This window comes from Macaca mulatta, chromosome X (assembly GCF_049350105.2).
Source record: "Macaca mulatta isolate MMU2019108-1 chromosome X, T2T-MMU8v2.0, whole genome shotgun sequence".
NCBI lineage: Eukaryota > Metazoa > Chordata > Mammalia > Primates > Cercopithecidae > Macaca > Macaca mulatta.
In genome coordinates, this window is record NC_133426.1 from 159,104,657 (window position 1) to 159,129,335 (window position 24,679).

Genomic DNA, 24,679 nt, shown 5'->3' on the forward strand with positions numbered 1-24,679 from the left:
TGCTCAGGTAAATTTGCATTTAAGATCAACAATGAATAAACAAAAAATCCAAATGGGATATATTCATACAAAAAAAAAAAAATGCATTGTTGATCTGAAATACAAATTTACCTAGGCTTTCTTTTTATTAGCTAAATCAGTGCAACCCTATCCCCAGGGGACTAGCCTACCCCCAGAAGTTTGAAAATCTGTTTTCTCTGTCTCCACGTGAACAAATGAGCATTCCATCATTGTTCGTTTTCTATTCTCCCTTACCCCTTCTGTCTCCCCACTCTCAACCTGGAGCAGAGACTTTCATGTCATCTACCAGGATTTCTCTCACAGGTAATCCCGTGCAAGGCCAGGAAGATGGCTGGACAGGGTCCCTCAGCCCAACCCACCTCCAAGAGTCGATGAGACACCATAAGCAAATAAATTCATGAGAGGTTGGCTGAATCCATCCTAGTGTTGGATTAGCCTGGCTCTCCCCATTTTATTCAAGCACAAATTACTAACAAGACTCTTTTCCAGTCTTACACTTTGCCAAAACTATTTTTAGAGCATCATTTAGGCTTAGCTAATATAAAATTTCTGCTAGTTTTACAAACCAGCAGGTTCCCAAGGCAAAAAACAATTCACGCCAGGAAAGTAGCAAAGGATTATTCATTTCTGTCCATAGGCTGGTAAGGAGTTTTGTATCTAACAGGCTGCCTTCAACACAATAGTTGAGAAGAGGAACTCATAAGCAAAGCTAAAGAACTCATCCTTAGAGAACACAAGTTCAAACTGAGAAAGGTTTTATTTTTAAGACAAAACAAATAGCATTAACACACATCCAAATGCCAGTGCAAGACTTCACTGGGTTTTATTAAAGAGAAAACTAAACTCAAGTGTCAAATAAAAACTGGAGCCACTCAAGAATGACTGCTTGTGGTGACACAAGTGTAACATGTGCTTGTCTAAAGTCGTCCTGTGTTTGTGGATATGTGGAAATGCATGATAAGAGGGAAACAATGCAAGGCAAAATGGCAGGTGCTCAAAGCTTTAAGATCTTTTTCTTCATGCTAATGTGCTCTTGTTTTGCTTTTGAGAATTAGGGTAATTCGCAGGTCATTTTACAAAGAACTGTAATATCAAAGAACACTTCCAAACAGCTAAAATAGACTCAAGGTCACTATTAAAGTGATAAAGGGAGGTCAGTGGGGGAAAAGTTTGTATTCTCAAAAGCCAGATTTCACACAATGGCAGGCACTAAATCTAGTTACATGTGCTTGCAGTAGAAAAAGAAGACACTGATCTTAATAGAGGCTGGTCTTTTTCATGATGCGCAGGAACTCTTGCTCACTGACCTCTCCATCTCCATCTCGATCAGCTTCATCAATCATTTCCTATATGACAGTAAAGATTCAGGTTAGATTAATTTATAAACTAATGCCAAAAGGTGACTAAGTAATATGACTCTTTTTAGAGACGGGGTCTCTATGCTGCCCACACTACTCTCAAATTATTGGCCCCAAGCGATCCTCCTGCCTCAGCCTCCTAAAGTACTGGGATTACATGCATGAGCCACTGTGCCTGGCAAGCAATAGACTTTTAATAACACTATGTGAATAGATAATTGTAGTCCACCCAATGCCAGTATGCCACTCCTGATAATAGCTTGGTTCCTGAAAACTTATTTGAAAACCAACTCATACTTTGTCAAACATTATCACCTGGGAGGGAGCTTGAAGATTACCTTGACTAGAGGGATTCCTGGAATGTAAAATAGTAGGCAAAACTGTGCCTATGTGCATTTTTCTGGAAGCAGCGTTCATAGGTTTGTCTGACTATTAAAGGAGAATTCAGTTGTCCACAGAGGGACAAAGTACACTGGCTTTCCTTCAAAGAAGTGCTCACACTAGGGAAAATGTAACAGAAAAGTCACAGAGGGCCCAAAGGTGGGAATCTTAAGTTCCAGTGTGATGCATTACAAACCTGCAGCTCCTCATCAGTCAGGTTCTCACCCAACTCCTTGGCCACGCGTTTCAGATTTTTGAACGAAATCTTCCCAGTTTCATCATCATCAAAGAGCTTGAAAGCTTTCAGGATTTCTTCTTTGGTATCTTTCTCAGACTTACCAAATAGAACATGAAACACATGAGTAGGGGGACACCATGGTTACTCATGTCCTGTAGCCCTGCCACTGCCCGGTCAGGTCACCCTTTCCTTTTTAACAATGTAACTCGAGTCTAGACTTGCAGCAAGTGTCAGGAAGCCCATTTTGGCCTCAGAGAAACACCAGTCAAGCCAGGCACTCCATCCAAGGTGACGTTTGCTCCCTATCCCTATATCTCTCCCTATCCCATATCTATTTCCTAACTGGTTTAGAATTCTGTGGGAAGAGGTATCTGCTTGGAAGTCTTGAGAAAGAAGTACAAGGGCTTGTTTTGGGAGCCCAAGGTAACATGATGGGAGGGCAGGCCTCCTGATGCAGCTGCTACCTGGACTGCTCTGTGGTCACATGACTGTTTTAACAGGCAGATGCCATGGGCCTCTGCAGATGACTGGGGCGCCATACCATGCAAATTGTCTTAGCTACTCACCATTTTCTGGGTCATCACAGTTAAAAAGTCACCAAAGTTCATTTTTCCTGTCCCTTCTTTGTCAATTTCACTTATCATTTTCTTAATTTCTTCTTTCTTAGGTTCAAAGCCCAGGGCCCTCATTGCCACCTATAATGAAAACAGGATTGTCTCAATAAGCACATCTGAACTAGCAGCAGCAAAAACAACAGTGTTGAGAGCATTAAGCCAGCATCTGATGTGGTCATGTTAATATGATTGGGGAACACTATAACATTGATCTAATTGACATTTGCAATCAATTTTATTTAATAATACTCTAAGTAAAGACAGGAAAACAGAGCACAGTACAACCTCCCCTGTTACTTATTGCAGGGAGAAGAGGGCAAAAGGGGTAGAGAGGTGATAGGGAGATGACAAGGAAGAGGCAGAGGAAAGGAAGGGCAGTACGGCAGGAATGCATAGAGCTTGCCTTAAGTTCTTTAACATCTATGGTGCCAGTTCCATCCGCATCGAAAAGATCAAAAGCTTCCCGGATCTCCTGCTTCTGCTCTTCAGTAAGCTCAGGCTTAGGACTCATTCTTTTTCTCTGGGAACTTGATGCCATGTTTGTCTTCTTAAAGTTGGAGGCCTTCATACGTTATGCAATACACAAGCACAATAATATATCGTACAGTCCATATTTACATAACATAGTTACAGACACCCATATGTAGTTTTAAATAATTTTATGGCAACCAATTCCAAAGCTTTGCTTAACAAGAAAGATAACAGGGTTTACTGGCAAGAACAATGAATCTTTCCATGAACTTCTATCCCTCCCTTTTCTTTACTGTCGTTTCTAGAAGCAGGGAGATCACTTGTTCAGTAAGGATACCTCTTACTGAAAATCATCCCAAAAGAGAGCTAGTCAAGAAAATGACTGCGAATAAGTAGAGATAATCAGCTCTTCCCGAATGTGGGGATCCTGGTTCTGGAAACTGCCTTACAATGCCCACTCCCAGTACTCCGCTTCCCAGTAAGCACTCTGACTTCCCAATTACTTCTAGATTTGGCCAAATATTAGCAAGTTGTTAAGATGTATATTGTGTCAGTATCGAGTAATAAAACTCAATCCATCTGACACCTTCGTGCCTTCTCCAAGAAGCTACAGCATCCCCTGAATGCCCCTATATTTAAATTGTAAAAAACACTTTAATAGAACACAATACACCTTCTCCCAGCTCTGTGTGGAAATTTTGGCAGAATGAGGCGGCCAGGGGGCCAAGGTCTGAGAAAGTCAGGGGCCTGTGAGGGATTCGAGTCTTTTTTGCCCAGGGAGGTTCACCGAGGTGATCAGGGAAGGCCAGGGGAGCCCGAGGGGCGGGTGTGGGCCTGTTGTGGGTGAAGGGGAGGCAGCAGCAAAGCGCAGGCCCAGTAGGTTGGTTAGCGTCTGTACCCTACTCTTCCGGGAAAGAGCTCAAAGGAAGGACTGGTGCGTCAAAGCCGAGAAAGGCGCAGGAGAGGCGGCGTGGCCGAGCTGGGGCCTGGGAAGGGCTCAGCCTCTGGGCGTGGGGCGCGACAGAGCGGCAGCACTCACCATAGCCAAAGGAGTCCACGGCCGGTTGTTAGGCAACCGACGTGTACACTGATTCGGCGCCGCTCCCACCGCCCCGCGCGCACAGCCCCGCTCCCCATTGGGCGTCCGCTCGCCGCCGCCGCTCCCTACTGGTGCAGGGCCGAAGAGGGTGGGACTAACCTGGCAAAGCCCAGGCCCAGCGCGGGGAGGGGCACGCTGGGGACAGAGACCTGTCTTTATTGGGCAAGATCAAGCCGTGAGCGCCAATTGGCTGAGCCGACGCCGAGCTGGGCCAATCCTCTTGGTAGAAGAAGCTCGGCTGATTCTCGGCTCACGCGGGAGGGGAGTAAAGGGTGGCGTTCCGGGGCTGGAGTTCGGTGGGTGCAGCCTGCTTGCGAGCTGAGGCCAGCCAGTGGGGCACCTGCGGACGGGTAAGAGTCGTGGCCTTGCCCTTGGAGGCCACCCTGTGTCAGCGACTGGGCGGGGCGGGAGGGTGAGGAGCTGCGGGGCCGCCCGGGTCGGGTGCTTTCTGTGCTGACCTAAGGCTGAGTTAGGGACCGAGTGCATCAGAGCAGCCAGAGACGATTGACCTTGCGTGTTGGAGCAGGGACTGTACTCACGGGGCAACTGAGACCCGGAGAGGGGAAGGGGTCTGCTGAGCGTTGTGGCAGAGGTCGGACGGCTGGGACCTAGGAACTGAATCCAGCCGAGGCTCGCTCTTTGAGGGTGGCCCTTCGAGAGCACCCCCAGACTGACCCAGATGTGTAGGCCCCAGACCAGGTTCCAAGAGAGGATCACTTCAGGTCTTACCTGGCTAAAAACAGCCCAGGACGGTGAACTGGGGGCTTTGGGAACGGACTTTGAAAGGAGTGAAGGGGATGTGAGCAAGCAAGAGGGGCGGGGAGAGGTCATCAAAATATACTCTTTTTGACACCCACACAGTGCAGATAAGGAGGAGCATTCCAGGCCGAGACGCCCTCATCAGCAGAGTCACAGGAGTTTTGGAAGTGAGAGGTATGCTTGGAGAATTAAAAGGGAGCGTGTGCAAGGGCTGTGTGGACTGAGACAGACCTGCAGAAGTGGAGCTGGAGGTCCAGTTTGCCCTCTTTAGCTGTCTACGTGGCTTTTAGCCTTCACCTGATTTTCCTCCAGGCACTGGGGCAGTAATCTAGGGAAGTAGAGGGCAGAAAGTAAGTTTTTCAGGCAGAGAAAGGCCTGAGGCTTATTAGAACCTTTTAAATGGAGCTTCTGCCCTTTGCCCTCTTCAGCAGTGAACAGACTCCTAATTTTTGGGTCATCATCATCCCCCCAAGTAGTACGAGCCAGAGTTCTCATCATGGTCTCCAAAGCTTGGCACGACGTGTCCCCTCCCATCACTCCACAACTCTTCTCTCAGCCCCAGAACACTGGCTTTGTGGTTGAACCTCATGTGCCAGCCACACTACTGCCTCTCATCTTTGTCCCAGTTGTCCTCTCTGTCTGCCTCCTCTTAAGCACCCTATTTAAGTACTGCAGCCCCCAATACAAACAGGCCACTCACCTTGCTCTGCTTTTTTTTCTGCTTTTTTTTCCAATAGTCCTTATCACCTTCTGACCTACTGTATATTTTGCTTGTTTATTTTGCTCTTTGTTGTCCCTCCGCTAGAAGGCAGGCTATCTGAGGGCGGGCATCTTGGTTGTATTCACTACTGGTACTCCAGGACCTGGAACAGAGAGGGGCACATATTAGGTGCTCAGTAAATCTTGGTCAGACAACTGATGAGTAGTTCCCCTGTTTCCCACCTCTCACCTAGCTAGTCCTCCCTACTCTGCCAGGTTAATCTTCATAGTGAACAGCTCTGGTCACGGCATCTCCCTGCTCTTAAACCTTCAGAGCCTGGACTGTAAAGGGCTCCTTAGCCTGGCCTGTGATCCCTCTGCCCAGTTTTGCCCCTGCTAACCCTTCTAACTTAATGTCCCTCCACATTTTGCTTCCCTGTCCATCAGCCTGCAGATCGGAAGCCTGACAGAGTACAAGGGACAAACACAAGTTCTGTGCAGGCTGTGTGACCTTGGGCAAGTCGCTTAACCTCTCTGAGCCTGTTTCTTATTTGTCGAGTGAGGCCAGTACTGTCTACCTGATGGGATACTTTTGCATCTCAATGGGATGAGGTACTTATATGTAAAGTGGCCTGATGTTGAGCAGGTCTTCAGGCAGTATTACAGTTGACCCCTGAACAACATGGGTTTGAACCTTGTGAGTTCACTTACAGGCAGGTTTTTTCTCATCTCTGCTACCCCTGAGCTGCTAGATCAACTCCTCCTCATCTTCCTTCTCAGCCTACTCAGTGTGAAGACCATGAGGACGGAGACCATGATGACCCGCTTTCACTCAATGAATAGTAAATATATTTTCTCTTCCTTACAATTTCATAGTAACATTTTCTTTTCTCTAGCTTAATTTATTGCTGGAACACAATATGTAATGGATGTAACGCAGAAAATACTTGTTAATCAGCTGTTTACATTATTGGTGAGGCTTCCAGCCAACAGCAAGTTATATTGGTAAAGTTTTAGGTGAGTCAAAAGTTATATGTGGATTTTTTACTTTGGGGCTCAGTGCCCCAACTCCCACATTGTTCAGGGGTCAAATGTAGTTCTCGTCTCTGATTTGCTCTTGTCATTCCCCCTACCCGCCGTGCCTGGAGCCTTAGACTTGTCCAAAATCTCTTCCCCACACTGCAGCCAAGGTGATCTTTCCAATCGCAACACTCACTCCTGCTTCCAACTTCTGGGGGCTCCACCATCTTTCCCCCCTTGTAACTCCCTAGCTTGGCACACAGGCCCCACATGTTCTCAACTTTGCTCCCGATCTTGCTTCACACTTGCTGTGACACAACTTGTCACAGTTATAAAAACATGCTCGCTCTGTGGCTCTGTGCCATTGCTTTGTCCTTCCTACCCCTGGCCATGGAATGTCTTTCAGGACACCATGCCCTCTGTTTTACTCACTCTTCTGGGGTCTTTTGAAGTCAGCTTAGGGATCTCCTAGTTGGGGCAGGCTTCCCTGAGCCAGCAGCCTGCATTGGTGCTCTGGGCTTGCCCTCATCAGAGTGGAAACGCATTTCTGTGACTTTTTGCTTGCTCCTGTCTCCCACCCTAGATGGTGGGCTCCTTGAAGGTCAGCACTGTGTCTTTGTCAGCTTCTGCCTGGTAGTGACTGGCATTTGGTGCCTTGTGAATGAGGAAATCAATGAATGAGGTGACACCTGGGGGTTCTTTTACAAGTTACCGCTCCCACTTTAACCCTGGGGGTTTGTTTGAGCCTCACAGTGGCTCTGAGGTAGGCGAGAAGAATGCTGTTTTACAGATAAGGCCTCAGGGCCAGTGGCAGCATGATAAATCACTCAAACCCATCTTCCATTCCAGACTGCCTGCTGGGCCTCCAGGGGCTCGTGGGGTCCTACAGGGTGCTGAGTGTGAGGATGAGAGCAGAAACAGGTGCTGTGGAAGTGACTCACCTTTCCTGGAGAGGGGGAGGAGGTTTCACAGAGGGTGCAGTTCAACTAGGCCTTGAAGGAAGAGGAGGCAGTCACCGTGGAGAGGAGAGAGAAGGTATTCCATGCAGAGGAGCAGCATAAGCTAAGCTCACAGGCATGCTGATGGGTTTCTGAGAGGTCTACCACAAAATAAAAGCTGGGGACTTTTTTTGTCCTAAAAGTAAATAGAGAAACAAACAACTGGTGGAAACATGGACACCGCAGGTCCATGGAAGGACAAGGTCGAGCTGGGTTGCCCCAGCATAATCAAGGCTAAACTGACACCTGTGAAGAGAAATGACCTCTGAGCTCTTGGCCTCACTAATCCTAATCTGGGTATTTTCTTTCCCATATCACATCTTTGAATTCTGAAAGGGAGGCTTTATTTTTGTTCCTACAGAACTCCTGCTTTGCTGTATTTTCTCTAAGAAATATATCCATAACGAAGGTGTGTGCTGCCTCAGGTGAATCCTTCTCTTTCCATCTGATCTTCTGGCCCAGTCCTGCAGAGGAAGCCAAGCATGAGGCATGAGGTGATGAGAAATAGGGGAATCCTCTTTTATAATCCAAGGCTCAGGCCACCATTTCAGGATTCCAAAGAAAGTTCTAAGAAACATTACTTGGCATTCCTTGGATAGCCAGACTCTACTGAGGTGTTTGGGAGAAGGGCACTTTGCCTGGCATTGTCTGTCCGTGGACTGAAGTGATGAGCTCTCAGTGGCCACATTCTAGCTTCCTGCACTGGACCTTGTACAAGTGAGGGGCTCTGACAGCCTTTCCCCTTTATGAAGATGTCACACTTCTTTTTAGAAGGAGGGGACACTCATCTCTGTCTCTAGTTTGAAACAGAATGTTGTCTTGTTCTCTCCTTTTGCCTCCAGGAATCAGTGGTTGGAATGTTCCCCAGCAGGAAGGAGGAGGTTGGGCTAACTTGCTTCTCTCTTCTCGCTTCACCTGAGGTGGCACACACCTTCATTATGGATGTGTTTCTTAGAGAAGATACAGCAAAGCAGTAGTCCTGTAGGAGCAAAAGTAAGGCCTCCCTTTTAAGATGTGATATGGGAAAGAAAATACTCCGATTAGGATTAATGAGGCCAGTGGCTGCAAGGTGACATTTTTTTTTTTTTAAATTATTATACTTTAAGTTCTAGGGTACACGTGCACAACGTGCAGATTTGTTACATATGTATACATGTGCCATGTTGGATTGCTGCACCCATCAACTCGTCATTTACATTAGGTATTTCTCCTAATGCTATCCTTCCCCCAACCCCCTACCCTCTGACAGGCCCCATGTGTGATGTTCCCTGCCCTGTGTCCAAGTAGTCTTATTGTTCAGTTCCTACCTATGAGTGAGAACATGCGGTGTTTGGTTTTCTGTCCTTGTGATAGTTTGCTGAGAATGATGGTTTCCAGCTTCATCCATATCCCAGCAAAGGACATGAACTCATCCTTTTTTATGGCTGCATAGTATTCCATGGTGTATATGTGCCACATTTTCTTAATCCAGTCTATCATTGATAGACATTTGGGTTGGTTCCAAGTCATTGCTGTTGTGAGTAGTGCCACAATAAACATACGTGTGCATGTGTCTTTATAGTAGCATTATTTATAATCATTTGGTATATATACCCATAATGGGATCACTGGGTCAAATGGTATTTCTAGTTGTGGATCCTTGAGGAAACACCACACTGTCTTCCACAATGGTTGAACTAATTTGCACTGCCACCAACAGTGTAAAAGCATTCCTATTTCTCCACATCCTCTCCAGTATCTGTTGTTTCCTGACTTTTTAATGATCACCATTCTAACTGGTGTGAGATGGTATCTCATTGTGGTTTTGGTTTGCATTTCTCTGATGACCAGTGATGATGAGCATGTTTCACGTGTCTGTTGGCTGTATAAATGTCTTCTTTTGTGACGTGTCTGTTCATATCCTTTGCCCACTTCTTGATGGGGTTGTTTGTGTTTTTCTTGTAAATTTAAGCTCTTTGTAGATTGTGGATATTAGCCCTTTGTCAGATGGGTAGATTGCAAAAATTTTCTCCCATCCTGTAGGTTGCCTGTTCACTCTGATGGTAGTTTGTTTTGATGTGCAGAAGCTCTTTAATTACATCCCATTTGTCTATTTTGGCTTTTGTTGCCATTGCTTTTGGTGTTTTAGTCATGAAGTCTTTGCCCGTGCCTATGTCCTAAATGGTATTGCCTAGGTTTTCTTCTATGGTTTTTATGATTTTAGGTCTAACATTTAAGTCTTTAATCCATCTTGAATTAATTTTTGTCTAAGGTGTAAGGAAGGGATCCAGTTTCAGCTTTCTACATATGGCTAGCCAGTTTTCCCAGCACTATTTATTAAATAGGGAATCCTTGCCGGGAATCCTTTCCCTATTTCTTGTTTTTGTCAGGTTTGTCAAATATCAGATGGTTGTAGATGTGTGGTGTTATTTCTGAGGCCTCTGTTCTGTTCCATTGGTCTATATATCTGTTTTGGTACCAGTACCAAGCTGTTTTGGTTACTGTAGCCTTTTAGTATAGTTTGAAGTCAAGTAGCATGATGCCTCCAGGTTTGTTCTTTTTGCATAGGATTGTCTTGGCTATGTGGGCTCTTTTTTTGTTCCATATGAACTTTAAAGTAGTTTTTTCCAATTCTGTGAGGAAAGTCATTGGCAGCTTGATGGCGATGGCATTGAATCTATAAATTACCTTGAGCAGTATGGCCATTTTCACGATATTGATTCTTCCTATTCATGAGCATGGAATGTTCTTCCATTTGTTTGTGTCCTCTTTTATTTCATTGAGCAGTGGTTTGTAGTTCTCCTTGAAGAGGTCCTTCACATCCCTTGTAAGTTGGATTCCCAGGTATTTTATTCCCTTTGTAGCAGTTGTGAATGGGAGTTCACTCATAATTTGGTCTCTGTTTGTCTGTTATTGGTGTGTAAGAATGCTTGTGATTTTTGCTCATTGATTTTGTATCCTGAGACTTTGCTGAAGTTGCTGAAGGAGATTTTGGGCTGAAACGATGGGGTTTTCTAAATATACAATCATGTCATCTGCAAACAGTGACAATTTGACTTCCTCTTTTCTTAATTGAATACCCTTTATTTCTTTCTCTTGCCTGATTGCCCTGGCCAGAACTTCCAACACTATGTTGAATAGGAGTGGTGAGAGAGGGCATCCTTGTCTTGTGCCAGTTCTCAAAGGGAATGCTTCCAGTTTTTGCCCGTTCAGTATGATATTGGCTGTGGGTTTGTCATAAATAGTTCTTATTATTTTGAGATACGTTCCATCAGTACCTAGTGTATTGAGAGTTTTTAGCATGAAGGGCTGTTGAATTTTGTCAAAGGCCTTTTCTGCATCTATTGAGATAATCATGTGGTTTTTGTTGTTGGTTCTGTTTATGTGATGGATTACATTTATTGATTTGTGTATGTTGAACCAGCCTTGCATCCCAGGGATGAAGCTGACTTGATCATGGTGGATAAGCTTTTTGATGTGCTACTGGATTGGGTTTACCAGTATTTTATTGAGATTTTCTTTTTTTTTTTTTTTTTTTGAGACAGAGTCTCGCTCTGTTGCCCAGGCTGGAGTGCAGTGGCATGATCTCGGCTCACTGCAACCTCCGCCTTCCAGGTTCACGCCATTCTCCTGCCTCAGCCACCCGAGTAGCTGGGACTACAGGCGCCCGCCACCCCGGCTCATTGTTTGTATTTTTTAGTAGAGAGGGAGTTTCACCATGTTAGCCAGAATGGTCTCCATCTCCTGACCTCGTGATCCGCCCGTCTAGGCCTCCCAGAGTGCTCGGATTACAGGCGTGAGCCACTGCGCCCGGCCTTTATTGAGGATTTTCGCATTAGTGTTCATCAGGGATATTGGTCTAAAAATCTCTTTTTTTGTTGTGTCTCTGCCAGGCTTTGGTATCAGGATGATGTTGGCCTCATAAAATGAGTTAGGGAGGATTCCCTCTTTTTCTATTTATTGGAATAGTTTCAGAAGGAATGGTACCAGCTCCTCTTTGTACCTCTGGTAGAATTCGGCTGTGAATCCGTCTGGTCCTGGACTTTTTTTGGTTGGTAGGCTATTAATTATTGCCTCAATTTCAGAGCCTGTTAATGGTCTATTCAGAGATTCAACTTCTTCCTGGTTTAGTCTTGGGAGGATGTATGTGTCTAGGAATTTATCCATTTCTTTTAGATTTTCTAGTTTATTTGCATAGAGGTGTTTATAGTATTCTCTGATGGTAGTTTGTATTTCTGTGAGATCGGTGTTGATATCCCCTTTATCATTTTTTATTGCATCTATTTGATTCTTCTCTCTTTTCTTCTTTATTAGTCTTGCTAGCAGTCTATCAATTTTCTTGATCTTTTCAAAAAAACAGCTCCTGGATTCATTGATTTTTTTGAAGGGTTTTTTGTGTCTCTATCTCCTTCAGTTCTGCTCTGATGTTAGTTATTTCTTACCTTCTGCTAGCTTTTGAATTTGTTTGCTTTTGCTTCTCTAGTTCTTTTAATCGTGATGTTAGGGTGTCAATTTTATATCTTTCCTGCTTTCTCTTATGGGCATTTAGTGCTAGAAATTTCCCTCTACACACTGTTTTAAATGTGTCCCAGAGATTCTGGTATGTTGTATCTTTGTTCTCATTGGTTTCAAAGAACATCTTTATTTCTGCCTTCATTTCAATATTTACCCAGTAGTCATTCAGGAGCAGGTTGTTCAGTTCCCATGTAGTTGTGCGATTTTGAGTGAGTTTCTTAATCCTGAGTTCTAATTTGATTGCACTGTGGTCTGAGAGATAGTTTGTTGCGATTTCTGTTCTTGTACATTTGCTGAGGAGTGCTTTACTTCCAACTATGTGGTCAATTTTGGAATAAGTGCGATGTGGTGCTGAGAGGAATGTATATTCTGTTGATTTGGGGTGAAGAGTTCTGTAGATGTCTATTAGGTCTGCTTGGTGCAGAGCTGAGTTCAATTCCTGGATATCCTTGTTAACTTTCTGTCTCATTGATCTGTCTAATGTTGACAGTGGGGTGTTAAAGTCTCCCATTATTATTGTGTGGAGTCTAAGTCTCTTTGTAGGTCTCTAAGGACTTGCTTAAGGATCTGGGTGCTCCTGTATTGGGGTTTTACCATGTTGGCCAGGCTGGTCTCGAACTCCTGACCTCAAGTGTTCCACCTGCCTCAGCCTCCCAAAGTGCTGGGATTACATGCGTGATCCACCACACCCAGCCTGTTGAACATCTTTTCATGTGCTTTTTGGCCATCTTTAAAGTAGATCTTCTTTGGAGAAATGTCTATTCAGTCAGAGGTATTCTCAATGTACATTGTAACCTGAGCGTATATCACATGGTGAATTTAGGTGAGTAGGCAGCAGGCGGGGGTTGCCTATGGGATCTGACTCATTTGTAAGGCTAGCTCTGGGTACTCCAACCCATAGAGACAGCTAAACTGTCACCAAAATTCTTATCTGACTCATAGTATTTACAAACTTTAAAATAATTGGTATGTAATTTGAGACAAAGGAGATTTTGTTTTGACAAGAGGCTGGTTTGCAAAGAATTGTGTGATTATCGTTTCAGCAGTACAGCTCCGTTGGGGCGAGACATGTTTCTTCTTTCACCTCCTACATTCTCCTCTAGCAAATGAGGAGAGGAATAGGCTCTAAGGCTTCTTGCTTTTGTTAGTCGTACAAGGGGACCTGTGGAATTGGCAGCTCTGCTATTTGGATTTCGGGACTGCAAAGGATACTTCTATGGTTTGCTGGGGCTGCTGTAACAGATGACCACAAACTGTGTGACTTAGAACAACAGAAATGTGTCTCTCACAGTTCTGGGGGCCAGAAGTCCAAAATCAAGGTGTTGACAAGGTCACGTTCCCTCCGAAGGATCAATGGGAGACTCGTTCTTCATTTTTTCCAGCTTCTGGTGGCTCCAGGTGTTCCTTGGCTTGTAGCCACATCCCTCTAACCTCTGCCTGCATCTTCACATGGCCTCCTCCTCTTCTCCCTGCCTTTCCCCTCTGTATGTCTCTTGTAAAAACACTTGTCATTGGATTTAGGGCCCACCAGGCCTCCAAGGACCTCTATTGGCCCATTCTTTTCCTACTTTTCATACAAAACTTAAGGCTACAGGAGCAGTTAAACTTACTCTTTGGTTCAAGAAGAACTGAATGAAGTGTTTGGTGTTAGTCATCGTGCTATTCATTGAATGAGGCCAAAGAGGAAATAATTCTTTCCACCCAAGTTTGCTTGCAAGTCCCAATCTGTCTTATTCTTTCTTTACACCCCTGCCCCATGCTGCCGCTGTACACATACTTTACAAAACAAGTCCTTGGTTGTTGATTTGTTAGCCAGCATCTAGTTGTTGCAGCAACCCCAGGAGTTAGCCTTTAGGCAGGACCTGGGAGCCATTTCCAGGGCAGACAGGACAGCCCCTGCCTGCCCAAACTTATACCGCATGGCAGCAGATTAGATAGAGGAGGACTAAAGTGGTGGAGAGAGTCCAAAGGCAGCCCAAGAGGAGGCATGGGCAGGGAGACTCCTGCACAGGAAGCCGTGTTACAATGATGATAAAATAAGCTGCCTTGAATGGTGCGTTGACAGGTATTTGACACAATCCTCATAATGACCTTAGAGGCCATTTACTTTACAGATGAGGAAAGGCAGACTCAGTTCTTTTAAATAACTCCCCCGAGGGCTACCTGCTGGTAAGGAATAGTAGCTGGGATTTGAACCCAGGCAGCAAGCCGACTCTGGGTTCATTCATTTATTGCCAGCTGCACTGAGGAGTGGCATGATTTGTGATTTTCTCAGGCGTAGAGGGTGAGCAGAGGCTTACAAAAGCAGAACTCCACAGGGGTGGGCTTATTTAGCCTGGCTGGCCTAGTTAGCCTGTCATGTGCTGCTGTCATTGCCCCAGGCACACACCCCTCAGACCCTCTGCCAGCAGAGGTCAATAAGGCCTTGGTGGGGTCCAGGCCAGATGTGGGCAGTCTCCTTGCCCCTGTAGATGCCATGTGCCTTTTCATTTGCTCACATTTCCCTGAATATCTGGGGAATCTGGATAAGAAGCCAGCAGTGGGCATTCGTGATTGTATCATCACAAAATAATAGTCATTTGCCCCACTGAAGCCCCTGCACCTTAGATGGGATATGCGTGTATGCAGTAGAGAGCAGTATGGGAGCTCTGGTGGGTGTGCCCACACACGGTAGTCTCATGACCCCCGGCCGACATGTGAGTGCCCACTTTGTGCTGGGCACTATGCTTCATGCGCAAGTTACAGCAGTGGGCAAGGCTTTGGTGCAAGGTGCCAAAATCCTCGTTCTCTAGCTGCTTTGGTCCAGATACACATTGAGTCCCAGTGAGTTGAATATCAGCCACATGTCTTTCAAATGAACAGTTGACAGGGCCCCTACCAATGTGAAGGGGATCACGGGATAGAGGGAGGGACAAGGTAGGCACAGAGCTACAGATTGACTTCAGTGCATTCTAAAACTGGCCATGACAAGTCAAGTTTTGAAATACAGTTTCTTGATAACTTTCATTATGAGTTCAGAAAAATGTTCCCCCAAAATGGCCCCTCCAGACATTGAGGGTCCTGCATCCATTTCAAGGCCATTTTGGCCTTCTACATGCCCGTAAAATCAGTCCCCACTGGGACACATGATCATGCCCATTCATTAAAAGTGGCGAGGAGTGTAAAATTCGAGGTGTGGGGTTGGATTGGAGCAATCACAGCAGGTGGCACCCCAGTGCTGCCTGCCTGCCACCTCCTCTCTGAAGTGTTCTGTGAATCTAGCTTTTCATGAGCAAAGTTAGACTCTTGTCTTGTCATGGGTTCTGCCATCTCCAGATGTTAGGGGATCCATGACTAAGTAAATTGGCAACTACCAAGAAAACATAGACACAAGACCAAATACATCGTAGTCAAGTGGCATCTTTGTGTTTGCAGTTCAGTATCATGGGTGACTAAGGAGAGGAGCACCTTAAGGGCTGTCACTAAAGCCATACTCCTCTGTTTGGTAACATTGTTGGACTTTGTTGCTACCGTCTCCCTGCTGTGAACTGCTGGGTGCCCACCATACTCTGACCATTTCCCAAGGGTTTCTGATGGCCCTAGATACTCTTAAGTTCCTCCACACATCGTCGGGGTAGCTTTAACTTAGCCAAGCAGGAGAACTCCGTCTCCTATTGCACTCCACTCATCCCCTGTCCCAGCATCCCATATCCTGAGCTCCTAGACATAAGCCCTTGCGCCCATTTCATTGATGGGAAAACTGAGCTGCAGCAAAGGGAAGTGACTGGAGCACATCCATACAGTTCACGATAGGCCCAGACCAGGACTCCCTAGGTGTGGGCACTGCCACACCCTAATGAGCACCACAGGAGAAATTGAGGCTGACTGAAGCATGGGAGAGCCATGGAAAAAGCTACAATGCCCAAGACATTTTTTATGTTGTAACTGATAAGTGAGCTGATTTAACTGGCCTCCTGTGCTGCCTCTAATCCAACAGTATGGTGAGTCGTGGGCCCAGTCATGCCTACATCCCAGAAACATTAGCCTGGTGTCTCATCGAACAGCTGTAGCTATGGTTCAGCTATTTGTAAAAACATTAACGGGGGATGGCATCTGCCCAAAACACTAACAGCTAAAGATGTTTTGACTTAGGCAACATTAATGTCTATCTCTAACTATGTCTTTAAGAAAAGAAAGGTTGATTACAAACAGGACCATATTTTGCTTCGAAATGGAACCAGCAGTTAGCGAGCCAATGAGAGACCAAGTCGCATGGACTCATTTGACAGAGGACACTCCCAAAGCGAGTGCTGACATAGAAAAGGTTAACCAGAATCAGGTAAGGAGAAAGTTGACTTGTACATGCCAACAGGCTGATACTGTTTACCTGTGGGTGAAAAATTGTATTTGTACATGTATTAATCAATGTTGGGTATTTTTTAATATAAGATATATAGGTTTATTTAAGATGTGTCAGTTACTTATTGCTGTGTAACAATATCAGAGCACAATGGTTTAAAAGAACAACCATTTCTTTGCTTATGACTGTGGTTTGGGCTGAGGCCCCCTGGAGTGTTCTTGCGTGGTCTCCCATGGGCTCTTGCATGTAGTTGCAGTCACATGGGGACCCCTTGAAGCATATGTTGTTCCCAGGCAGCCTTGCTCACACCTCTGGTAGTAACTGGTGGCTGTCAACTGGGCACCTTACTGGCCTCCAGTAGACCAGGCTGGGCTTCCTAGTGGAATGGCAGCAGCTCTCCTGGGGGGCGACAGCAGTATTTCTTAGGCCTAAGATTTAGTGTCCCAAGTCTCAGAGAGGACTTGAAGGAATTGTTGAGCCTGGTCGTTGTCAGGCTTCCTGGAGATTCTTCCCATAAGTCTGCAAAGGTTTGCTTTGATTGATTCTTAATCAGTGTTGCACTTCAAAAATGTGGCTGGGCACGGTGTCTCACACCTGTAATCCCAACACTTTGGGAGGCCGAGACAGGTGGATCACCGGAGGTCAGGAATTTGAGACCAGCCAGGCCAACATGGTGAAACCCCATCTCTACTAAAAATACAAAAAATTAGCCAGATATGGTTTCAGACACCTGTAATCCCAGCTACTTAGGAGACAGACAGGAGAATCGCTTGAACCGGGAGGTGGAGGTTGCAGTGAGCCAAGATCACACCATTGCACTCCAGCCTGGGTGACAGAGTGAGACTCTGTCTCAAAAAAAAAAAAACAAAAACAAAAAAAACAAAGTAATTACACCAAGACAAAATGTGTTTATATCAAATGTTAATAGGTTCAAGATCCCTAAGAGGTTATCATTGGCCATCAAATCACCTGTTTTTGGTGTAGAACTCAGAGTGAAGCCTCCTCTGGGCCTCTGTGGTTGAAGCCACTTGCCATCTGCAGTTCCTCATTTATGTGGGTTTTATTACTACTTGGCAGCCAGCAAGCAAATGTGGATTCCAATGGTTATAGCAAACTGCCATTTTCAGCTAGTTTCAAATTTTTGTGTCCTTCGAAATAACATTTTTTTTCTCTCATTGGTGGACTGATTTTATAAGAAGTAAAAGTTCTAAATTTAAACTACTAAAATAAAAAGAACACATTTGTCTTAACTTACGTATACATTCTGCATAAGACCTCTCTGAGAAAACGGTCCCACTGCTGACAACAAAGCAAAACAAGAAGAGTTGGAAAAACCCAATGCCCTAGACTATTCTGTTATCTCAAGATTCTATTGCAATTAGATTAGTTTGCCTAAATGGTTTTGTTTCTTTTTTTTTCTTTTTCTTTTTTTTTTTTTGGAGATGGAGTCTGGCTCTGTTGCCCAGGCTGGAGTGCAGTAGCGTGATCTCAGCTCACTGCAGCCTCTGCCTCCCTGGTTCAAGCAATTCTCCCTCCTCAGCGTCCTGAGTATCTGGGACTATAGGCGCCTACCACCACACCTGGCTAATTTTTTGTATTTTCAGTAGAGACGGGGTTTCACCATGTTGGCCAGGCTGGTCTCAAACCCCTGACCTCAGGTGATCCACCTACCTCGGCCTCCCAAAGTATTGGGATTACAGGCATGAGCCACTGTGCTCAGCCCCTATTCTTAACACTGTCTCCAAGAGGTTGATCTTATAACTCACCTCAGTAACCCATTATGGAGTCTTGCTGTTTCCAGGCTTGAGTCTTACACTTAATTGTTAGTACATGTTCATTCTTGTCCACTGTGGCAGTGAGAAGTAAAAACTGGTCATGAAAAGTTTCATGTGATCTCCTCTAATCACATAGCATTACAGGTGTGATTAAAGACATCAGCCCATCACACATTTGACTTCCCTGGGGTAAAGGCCGGTTTGATTCCCATCACTACAAGGGTCTCCACAGAACAGCCATTAGCCCACTCATCCCAAACGTTATTGATAGAACATTTCAATATCATAAAATAATCCACGTCACATTGTCCAAGAGTAGCATAGTGATTAGTCACAATTAAAATCGTGAAATGAAATCGCACTGGACATAACAGCAAGGTTATTTGTTTTTGAAAAGATTAGCAACCTTTTGAAACACCTGTAACTAGAGATGCCAAATGAAATAAACAAGGCAGTCTGAAATCCTTCAGGATGCTTCCGACTGTCTCTGGGCTCAGCCAGACTTTTAGTAAACTGCAGAAACCCAGGTTGGGAAACAGGCAGCTCAGAATTATTCTAAATAGCTACAGTTTGCCTGTACAGCTGACTTGCAAGGAGGGAAGAAGAAAGGGATTGTTAGAAAAGGGATTGATGTGAGTTTTGTATTTAATTTGCCTATGACTTGAGGAAATATACATCTCAGTCAAGGTGCAACTCATGTAACCTGGTATGATTACATGTGTTTAGGAATAATCAGAATAAAACCTAGAAAAAAACAGGTTGGGAAGTTAGTTTTGGGTGGTAGAAGAATGGTGAGGCCGATTTTGTTAGTAGATTGCACATGGACAAATGGAGGTAAAGTACAGTGCCAGCTCCAGGTGGGCCTGGTGGAATCCGGTATGAGTGCCATTTCAGATGAGACACCCCAACTGGGAGAGAGGTGGATCTGGAGAGGATGTCTGGCCCTGGCATCCCTTGAGTCTCTGTCATAGCTCAGTTGTGTTGATGTTTAAGAAATAAGTAAGGAGATTTGTTTGTTTTTTAAATCTAGAACATAATTTCTTTAAGATCTTTCATTTCTACAAACCCAAGTTGGATTTACTGTATATGAGCTAAGGAAATCAGAGGTTGTCATCTTAAGGAGGCCCAGATACAGTTTTAGAAAGACCCTAGGGAGGAGGGATATCACAGGTCCTCCTTACAGACACCCGTAGCCAGCTTGTCTGGTGTGCAGCAGCCATAGTTTGGCATTGACATCCTGGAGTGAGGGTATTTAAGTGCCTGCATGTGCTACTCTGTCCTTTCATTATGCCCAGTCACCAGAGTTGGAATTACCCAAGGAATCGTGCATGTTGTGGAGGCTGAGACATAAACACCACGGCTCTCCCCATTTCTTCAACTTCCTTGCAGTTCGGAGGAGGGAAAGCAGAGCCCTGGGCTCATCCATCCTCACTGCAGCCCCACCAGGAGATCCCATCAAGGCGGTCTTAGATTTCTAGGCTGAGGCAAGAAGGGGTTGGGCAATGAGCCCAGAGTCACACAGCCCAGCCCTGTTGTGGCCAAAGAGGAAAAGGGACTGACTTTGTCCTGTGAGAATGGAGACTGCTTTCTTCTTTCTGATGTTTTCAGTGCAAGCTATCTGCTGCCAAATGGCTGCCTTTTTGTTTTGTTTTGTTTTTGTCCTTAGAGAAGCGCCCAGGCATCAGCTATCGGGAACAAGAAGGTATCACTGTTTTTGGGGGGGGTTTCTTTTTTCTTTGGTATTTTTTAGATTGTCCAGTTTTGGTCATAGGTGGTTTGATTTCCTTTCACTAAATACAAAGCATGGATCTTGTCATCAAACCCAACCAAAGTCAATCTCAGTGTCATTTGCTGTCTCTCTTCCCTCCTTACTGATCCCAGGAGAGAAGGTTCCACTAGTGATGGAACACCAGGATGATATAAAGCTTCCATGTTGGCTCAGGAAGAGTCCAAACAAACAAGTATATCTGCCATTGCAGTGGCTCATGATATGTAAGTCTGGACTCTGTATAGCTTCCAGTTCTCACTACGCTGGTCTTCCCCACCTTTCCTCTCTTTCAACAGGCCAAGAAATGCACAGTGATCGGGGGCTCTGGATTCCTGGGGCAGCACATGGTGGAGCAGTTGCTGGCAAGAGGATATGCTGTCAATGTATTTGATATCCAGCAAGGGTTTGATAATCCCCAGGTGCAATTCTTTCTGGGTGACCTCTGCAGCCGGCAGGTACTGGACCATGCAGCCTTGCTGATTTCCCACAAGCCCACGAAGGGAAACCACGATACTTCCCTTGCTCAGAGGCCAGCCAATTTGTTTGAAAAACAGTTGTTTCATTGTGAACATTTTCAAAGTTATAGGAAAGTACACCACATTCTTACTACTTAGAATGAATAACCATCATCTCTATCACAGCTACTCAGCTCTCTCCTGGTAGCACAAAAGCAGCTATGGTCAGCACTTAAGTGAACAAATAGATGTGGCTGTGTGCCACGGAAACTTGACTTCAAAAGCCATCCATGGGTTGTATTGTTCCAACTGCAAAACAAGTGTGAGTGCTGGGCCACAGGGTCTTGATTCTTTTAATTGAGATATAATTCATGTACCACAAATTTCACATTTTAAAAGTATGCAATTCAGTGATTTTTAGTACATCCACAAAGCTGTGCAACCGTCTCCCACGATCTAACTCCAGAATATTTTTATTACCCCAAAATGAAATCTTGTAGCCATTCCCTCTCTTACCCTCCCAACCCCTGGCAGCCACTCATCTGCTTCCCATCTCTATGGATTGGCCTCTTCTGGACATTTCATATAAACGGAATCATGTAATATTTGTACTTTTGTGCGTAACTTTTTTCACTTTGCATAATGTTTTCAAGCTTCATCCATGTTGTACAGGTATGAATATCTTGAATTTTATTAGATGGTGCCAAATGGCTCAACAAAGCTGCTATGTCAATTTTACCTCCACATCCACAGGGTGGCAGAAGCCCCATTGCTCCACATCCTTGCCAACACTGGGCATAACTGACTTTTTGGTGTTGCCATTCTGAGAAGTATGAAGTGGTGCTTCACTGATGTTCAGAGTCACATGTCCTCCCTGACCAAGTAACCAGCCGCTCTGCCACTGGGTGATCGGCTTTCAGGCTTCCTCCTGTGTGAAATGTTTGTCTGTGTCATTTGCCCCTTTGTCTTTGGGGTTACCTTTTCATCCCTGTTGATCTAGTGGGGATGCCAATCCTGTGCCCATTGTACTTATTATGGATGGCTTCCCTCAGCCTGTCACTGGGTCCTTATTCTTGGATTTGGTGTCATTCGCCATATGGTTTTTGTTGATGAAATATTAAGGCCATTGCTTCCACTGCAAAGTTATGGTTGTTTTCTCTCCCATGCTGCTCATACCTCCAGGCCTGGAGATGGGGTAGATATCTTCCATGCTCATCATTGCTGCCTCCGAACCATTCTCCCTCATGCTGCTCTAAGCCTCTCCAGCTTTGAAGAGGATACCCTCAGACTATGCAAACCCCGACACCCTTCCTTCCTTATGGTGGCCACCCACAGCCACCTGCTCCCCTTCCCATGACTCCACTTCATTTCTCAGTGGTTTCAGTTCCTTTTTGGCATTATTATTGGTGAATTCAGTGTTCGTGTAGATGACCCTACCAGTGCCCTCGCCTCCCCCATCCTTGGCCTCCTCTCACCCAGTGATGTTGCCCTCCACTCCCCTGTAATCACCAGTAAGCATGTCCTCTCCTTCATCTCAGTTGCAGGCATTCTACTCTGTCGTTCTACTCCAGCTCCTCTCTGTCAAGCTCATGCCCTCTAGTGCCTCAGCTGTCCCGATTCCTTAACCCCACGCAGACATCCAGCCATGCCTACTATGGCTCAGCCTATTCGTGCCTCACTGCCTTTAGTTCCCTGGTCCACTTGTTCACTTGCATAGTCTTCACCCTCTTCCCCTTTCTCTTTTGGTTGTATGTATCCATAAAGTTTCTCCAGAGAAACAACCAGCAGGGGGGTGTGTGGAGAAGGGCAGGGAGAGAGATGGGTGGGTGAGGGAGAAAGCGAGATTGAGATTTAATTCACGGAATTGGTTTACATGATTGTGGGGGCTGACTGGGCAAGTCTGAAATTTGTAGGGCAGACCCGAAAGTCAGGCAGGAATTAACGCTGTGGTCCCACACTAGAGTTTCTTCTTACAGAAACCTCAGTTTCACTTTTAAGGTCTTTGAACTGAGTGTATACTGCCTGTCCAGAGTATCAAGGGTAATCTCCTTAATTAAAGTCAGCTGGTTGTAGATGTCAACCACAGCTACAAAATACCTCTATAGAAACACCTACACTCGTGTTTAATGGAGTCACCGGGGACTAGAGCCTGGCCCAGGTGGCAAATAAATGCGGCCACCACAGTGTACTTCACATTGTAACCCCCACCCTGGTTAAATCTTGCCTTGTGCATGGCCATGGGCCTCAAGCAGACCCTTGGTACCACCGAGCACCACCATCTCCACAAACCTGCCCACATCCATGTCTCCACTCAGCCTCCCCTGCTGTTCCCGAAGATGCCTCATCCCCACCAAAACACCCATCCTGGTGCCAGCCAGAAGCCACCTCCTCTTCCCTACCCAGTCACTGCCTCCAGGGACCTTGAGGCAGCTGTATCCGGTAGTTGAATCTCAGACCTCCTCTGACTTGACCCTTTAGCAGCATCTGATGCTTTCTTTGCTTGCCTTCTAAGACGCCACCTCACTCATTTCTCCTCCTGCCTCACTGATTGTCTGCTGATCACTGTCATTTCTAAACTTTGCAGGCTCCAGGACTTACTCTCTTTTCTTCTCCAAGTTTAGACGGTGTCCCAGTGACTCCATCCCATCTCATGGATTAATTACTGTCTAGAAGCTGATGGGCTCCCTGCTTGTTATCTCCAACCCCTAGCTCTCTCAGGTGTGTGTGTATGTGTGTATGTATATGTGTGTGTATATATGTGTATATATGTATATATGTATGTGTATATATGTGTATATGTGTGTATATGTGTGTGTATATGTATACATATGTGTGTATATATGTATGTGTATATATGTGTGTATATGTGTGTATATATGTGTGTGTATATATGTATATATATGTATATATGTATGTGTATATATGTATATATGTGTGTGTATATGTGTGTGTGTGTGTGTGTATTTCTCTAGCTGCCTGCTGGACATCCCTGCTTGGATACCTCATGGACACTTCAAGCTTGCTACATCCAAAATTAAGCTCCTGGTTGCCTGATGCAAGCCTCTCCCCTACCACAGCAAAACTACTTCTGCTAAGTCTTCTCCATCTCCATAAATGGCCTACTCTGCTTTTCTAGTTCCATCAACCAAAAAGCTTAGATTCATCCCTGCCTGATTCCTTTCTCTCTCATGCCCTTCATCCCATCCATCAGGAAATCTTGTTGACTCCACTCAGCATAGATCCCCAATCCAGCAACTTCTCACCCCTTCCGTTGCTGCCACCCTGGTGCAAGCCACCATCACTCTCTCACCTAGATGTTAGAGGGACTCTTAATGGATAAATCAGATCACACCACCCTCTGTACAAAAGCCTCCAGTGGCGTCCAGTCCTGTGTCGAGCAAACAAAGGCCTCTGTAATCACCCATGAGGCCCTGCACCGCACATCCCTACTACCTGTCCGGCCCACTTTCTCCCACACCCGCCTCATGCTCTGCCCCAGGCACACTGGCCACCAGCCAAGTTTCTGCCTCAGGACCTTTGCACTTGGTGTCCTTTCTGTCAGGAATGTGCTTCCTGAACCACAGAACTTGCTCCCTAACTTCCTGTAAATCTCCAACCACCCTGTGCTAAGGAACAAGCCCCCGCTGGTCTCCCTTACTGTACTCTAGTTTCTGCATAACACCTGCCAGTACGGACATCCTCTAGATTTACTTGTTTATTTGCTTATTTGTCCTGATGAAAACATGATTGACCATGAGCGGATACAGAGCAGAGGAGATCTCTGAAATGTGTCCTCTCTACCATAGAATGTAAGCTCCATGAAAGCAGGAATTTTGTTTTTTGATCACTGCTTTGTCCCCTCAAAGGAGATGAGAATCCTTAGCAAGCTTTAACTTCTCTCCAAAAGGCTCCCCAGCTGCCATGCTCTTGTTGCTAGTATATTATTTCCAGCTTTCCTTGCGTACACATTTCAAGGGAGACCCTCCAGCATGCCATGTTGTTCTCCAGCTACACTCAGCTGCTCAACTGCCAGCATGGAGAAGGGGCAAGTTGCATTTAACCAGGGTTGGAGCTTGCTAGACAAATTTAATAAAGGGAGAGGGGAACGAGGCAAAGGTGGTACAGGTGGAGCATGAAATCTAAGCTAAGTCCAAGGTGGATGTGATGCGGGTGAAAGACATGGGAGGAAA

At 45.4% G+C, this 24,679-nt stretch overlaps 2 protein-coding genes across 15 annotated transcripts in view; one reads left to right on the top strand and one right to left on the bottom strand.

The window, feature by feature from the left end:
• Window positions 1-759: 759 nt before the first annotated feature.
• On the bottom strand, window positions 760-4,149 carry LOC144329345 (centrin 2). Of its 3 annotated transcripts, none has more exons than XM_077988792.1 (5): window positions 4,123-4,149; window positions 3,016-3,174; window positions 2,565-2,693; window positions 1,957-2,094; window positions 760-1,367 (listed from the first exon to the last, which is right to left on the bottom strand). In XM_077988792.1, exons 1-5 carry the CDS (start codon window positions 4,123-4,125, stop codon window positions 1,278-1,280), a joined length of 519 nt encoding a protein of 172 aa, XP_077844918.1. In that variant the 5' UTR covers window positions 4,126-4,149; the 3' UTR covers window positions 760-1,277. The 3 variants fall into 3 exon arrangements, with proteins under 3 accessions (XP_077844918.1, XP_014983933.1, XP_077844919.1); XM_015128447.3 differs by having other exon boundaries at window positions 3,982-4,149; XM_077988793.1 differs by having other exon boundaries at window positions 3,757-4,149.
• A 273-nt stretch (window positions 4,150-4,422) lies between these two features.
• NSDHL (NAD(P) dependent 3-beta-hydroxysteroid dehydrogenase NSDHL) overlaps window positions 4,423-24,679 on the top strand; it is a 35,591-nt gene continuing 15,334 nt past the window's right edge. The window contains exons 1-5 of one of the 12 annotated variants that reach the window (XM_077987405.1): window positions 4,423-4,532; window positions 5,044-5,115; window positions 6,421-6,482; window positions 16,320-16,470; window positions 20,331-20,489. In XM_077987405.1, coding sequence (XP_077843531.1) covers window positions 16,363-16,470; window positions 20,331-20,489 — 267 coding nt within the window. In that variant the 5' untranslated portion in view covers window positions 4,423-4,532; window positions 5,044-5,115; window positions 6,421-6,482; window positions 16,320-16,362. 12 annotated transcript variants of the gene reach the window in all.

Bases quoted from the DNA above. Each gene is read 5' to 3' on its own strand.
- LOC144329345 (XM_077988792.1), bottom strand. The intron at 2,694-3,015 runs GCAAGCTCTATG...TTTTCATTATAG, and splicing joins TAGATGTTAAAGAACTTAAG to GTGGCAATGAGGGCCCTGGG. The intron at 2,095-2,564 runs GTGAGTAGCTAA...CTATTTGGTAAG, and splicing joins CTGTGATGACCCAGAAAATG to TCTGAGAAAGATACCAAAGA.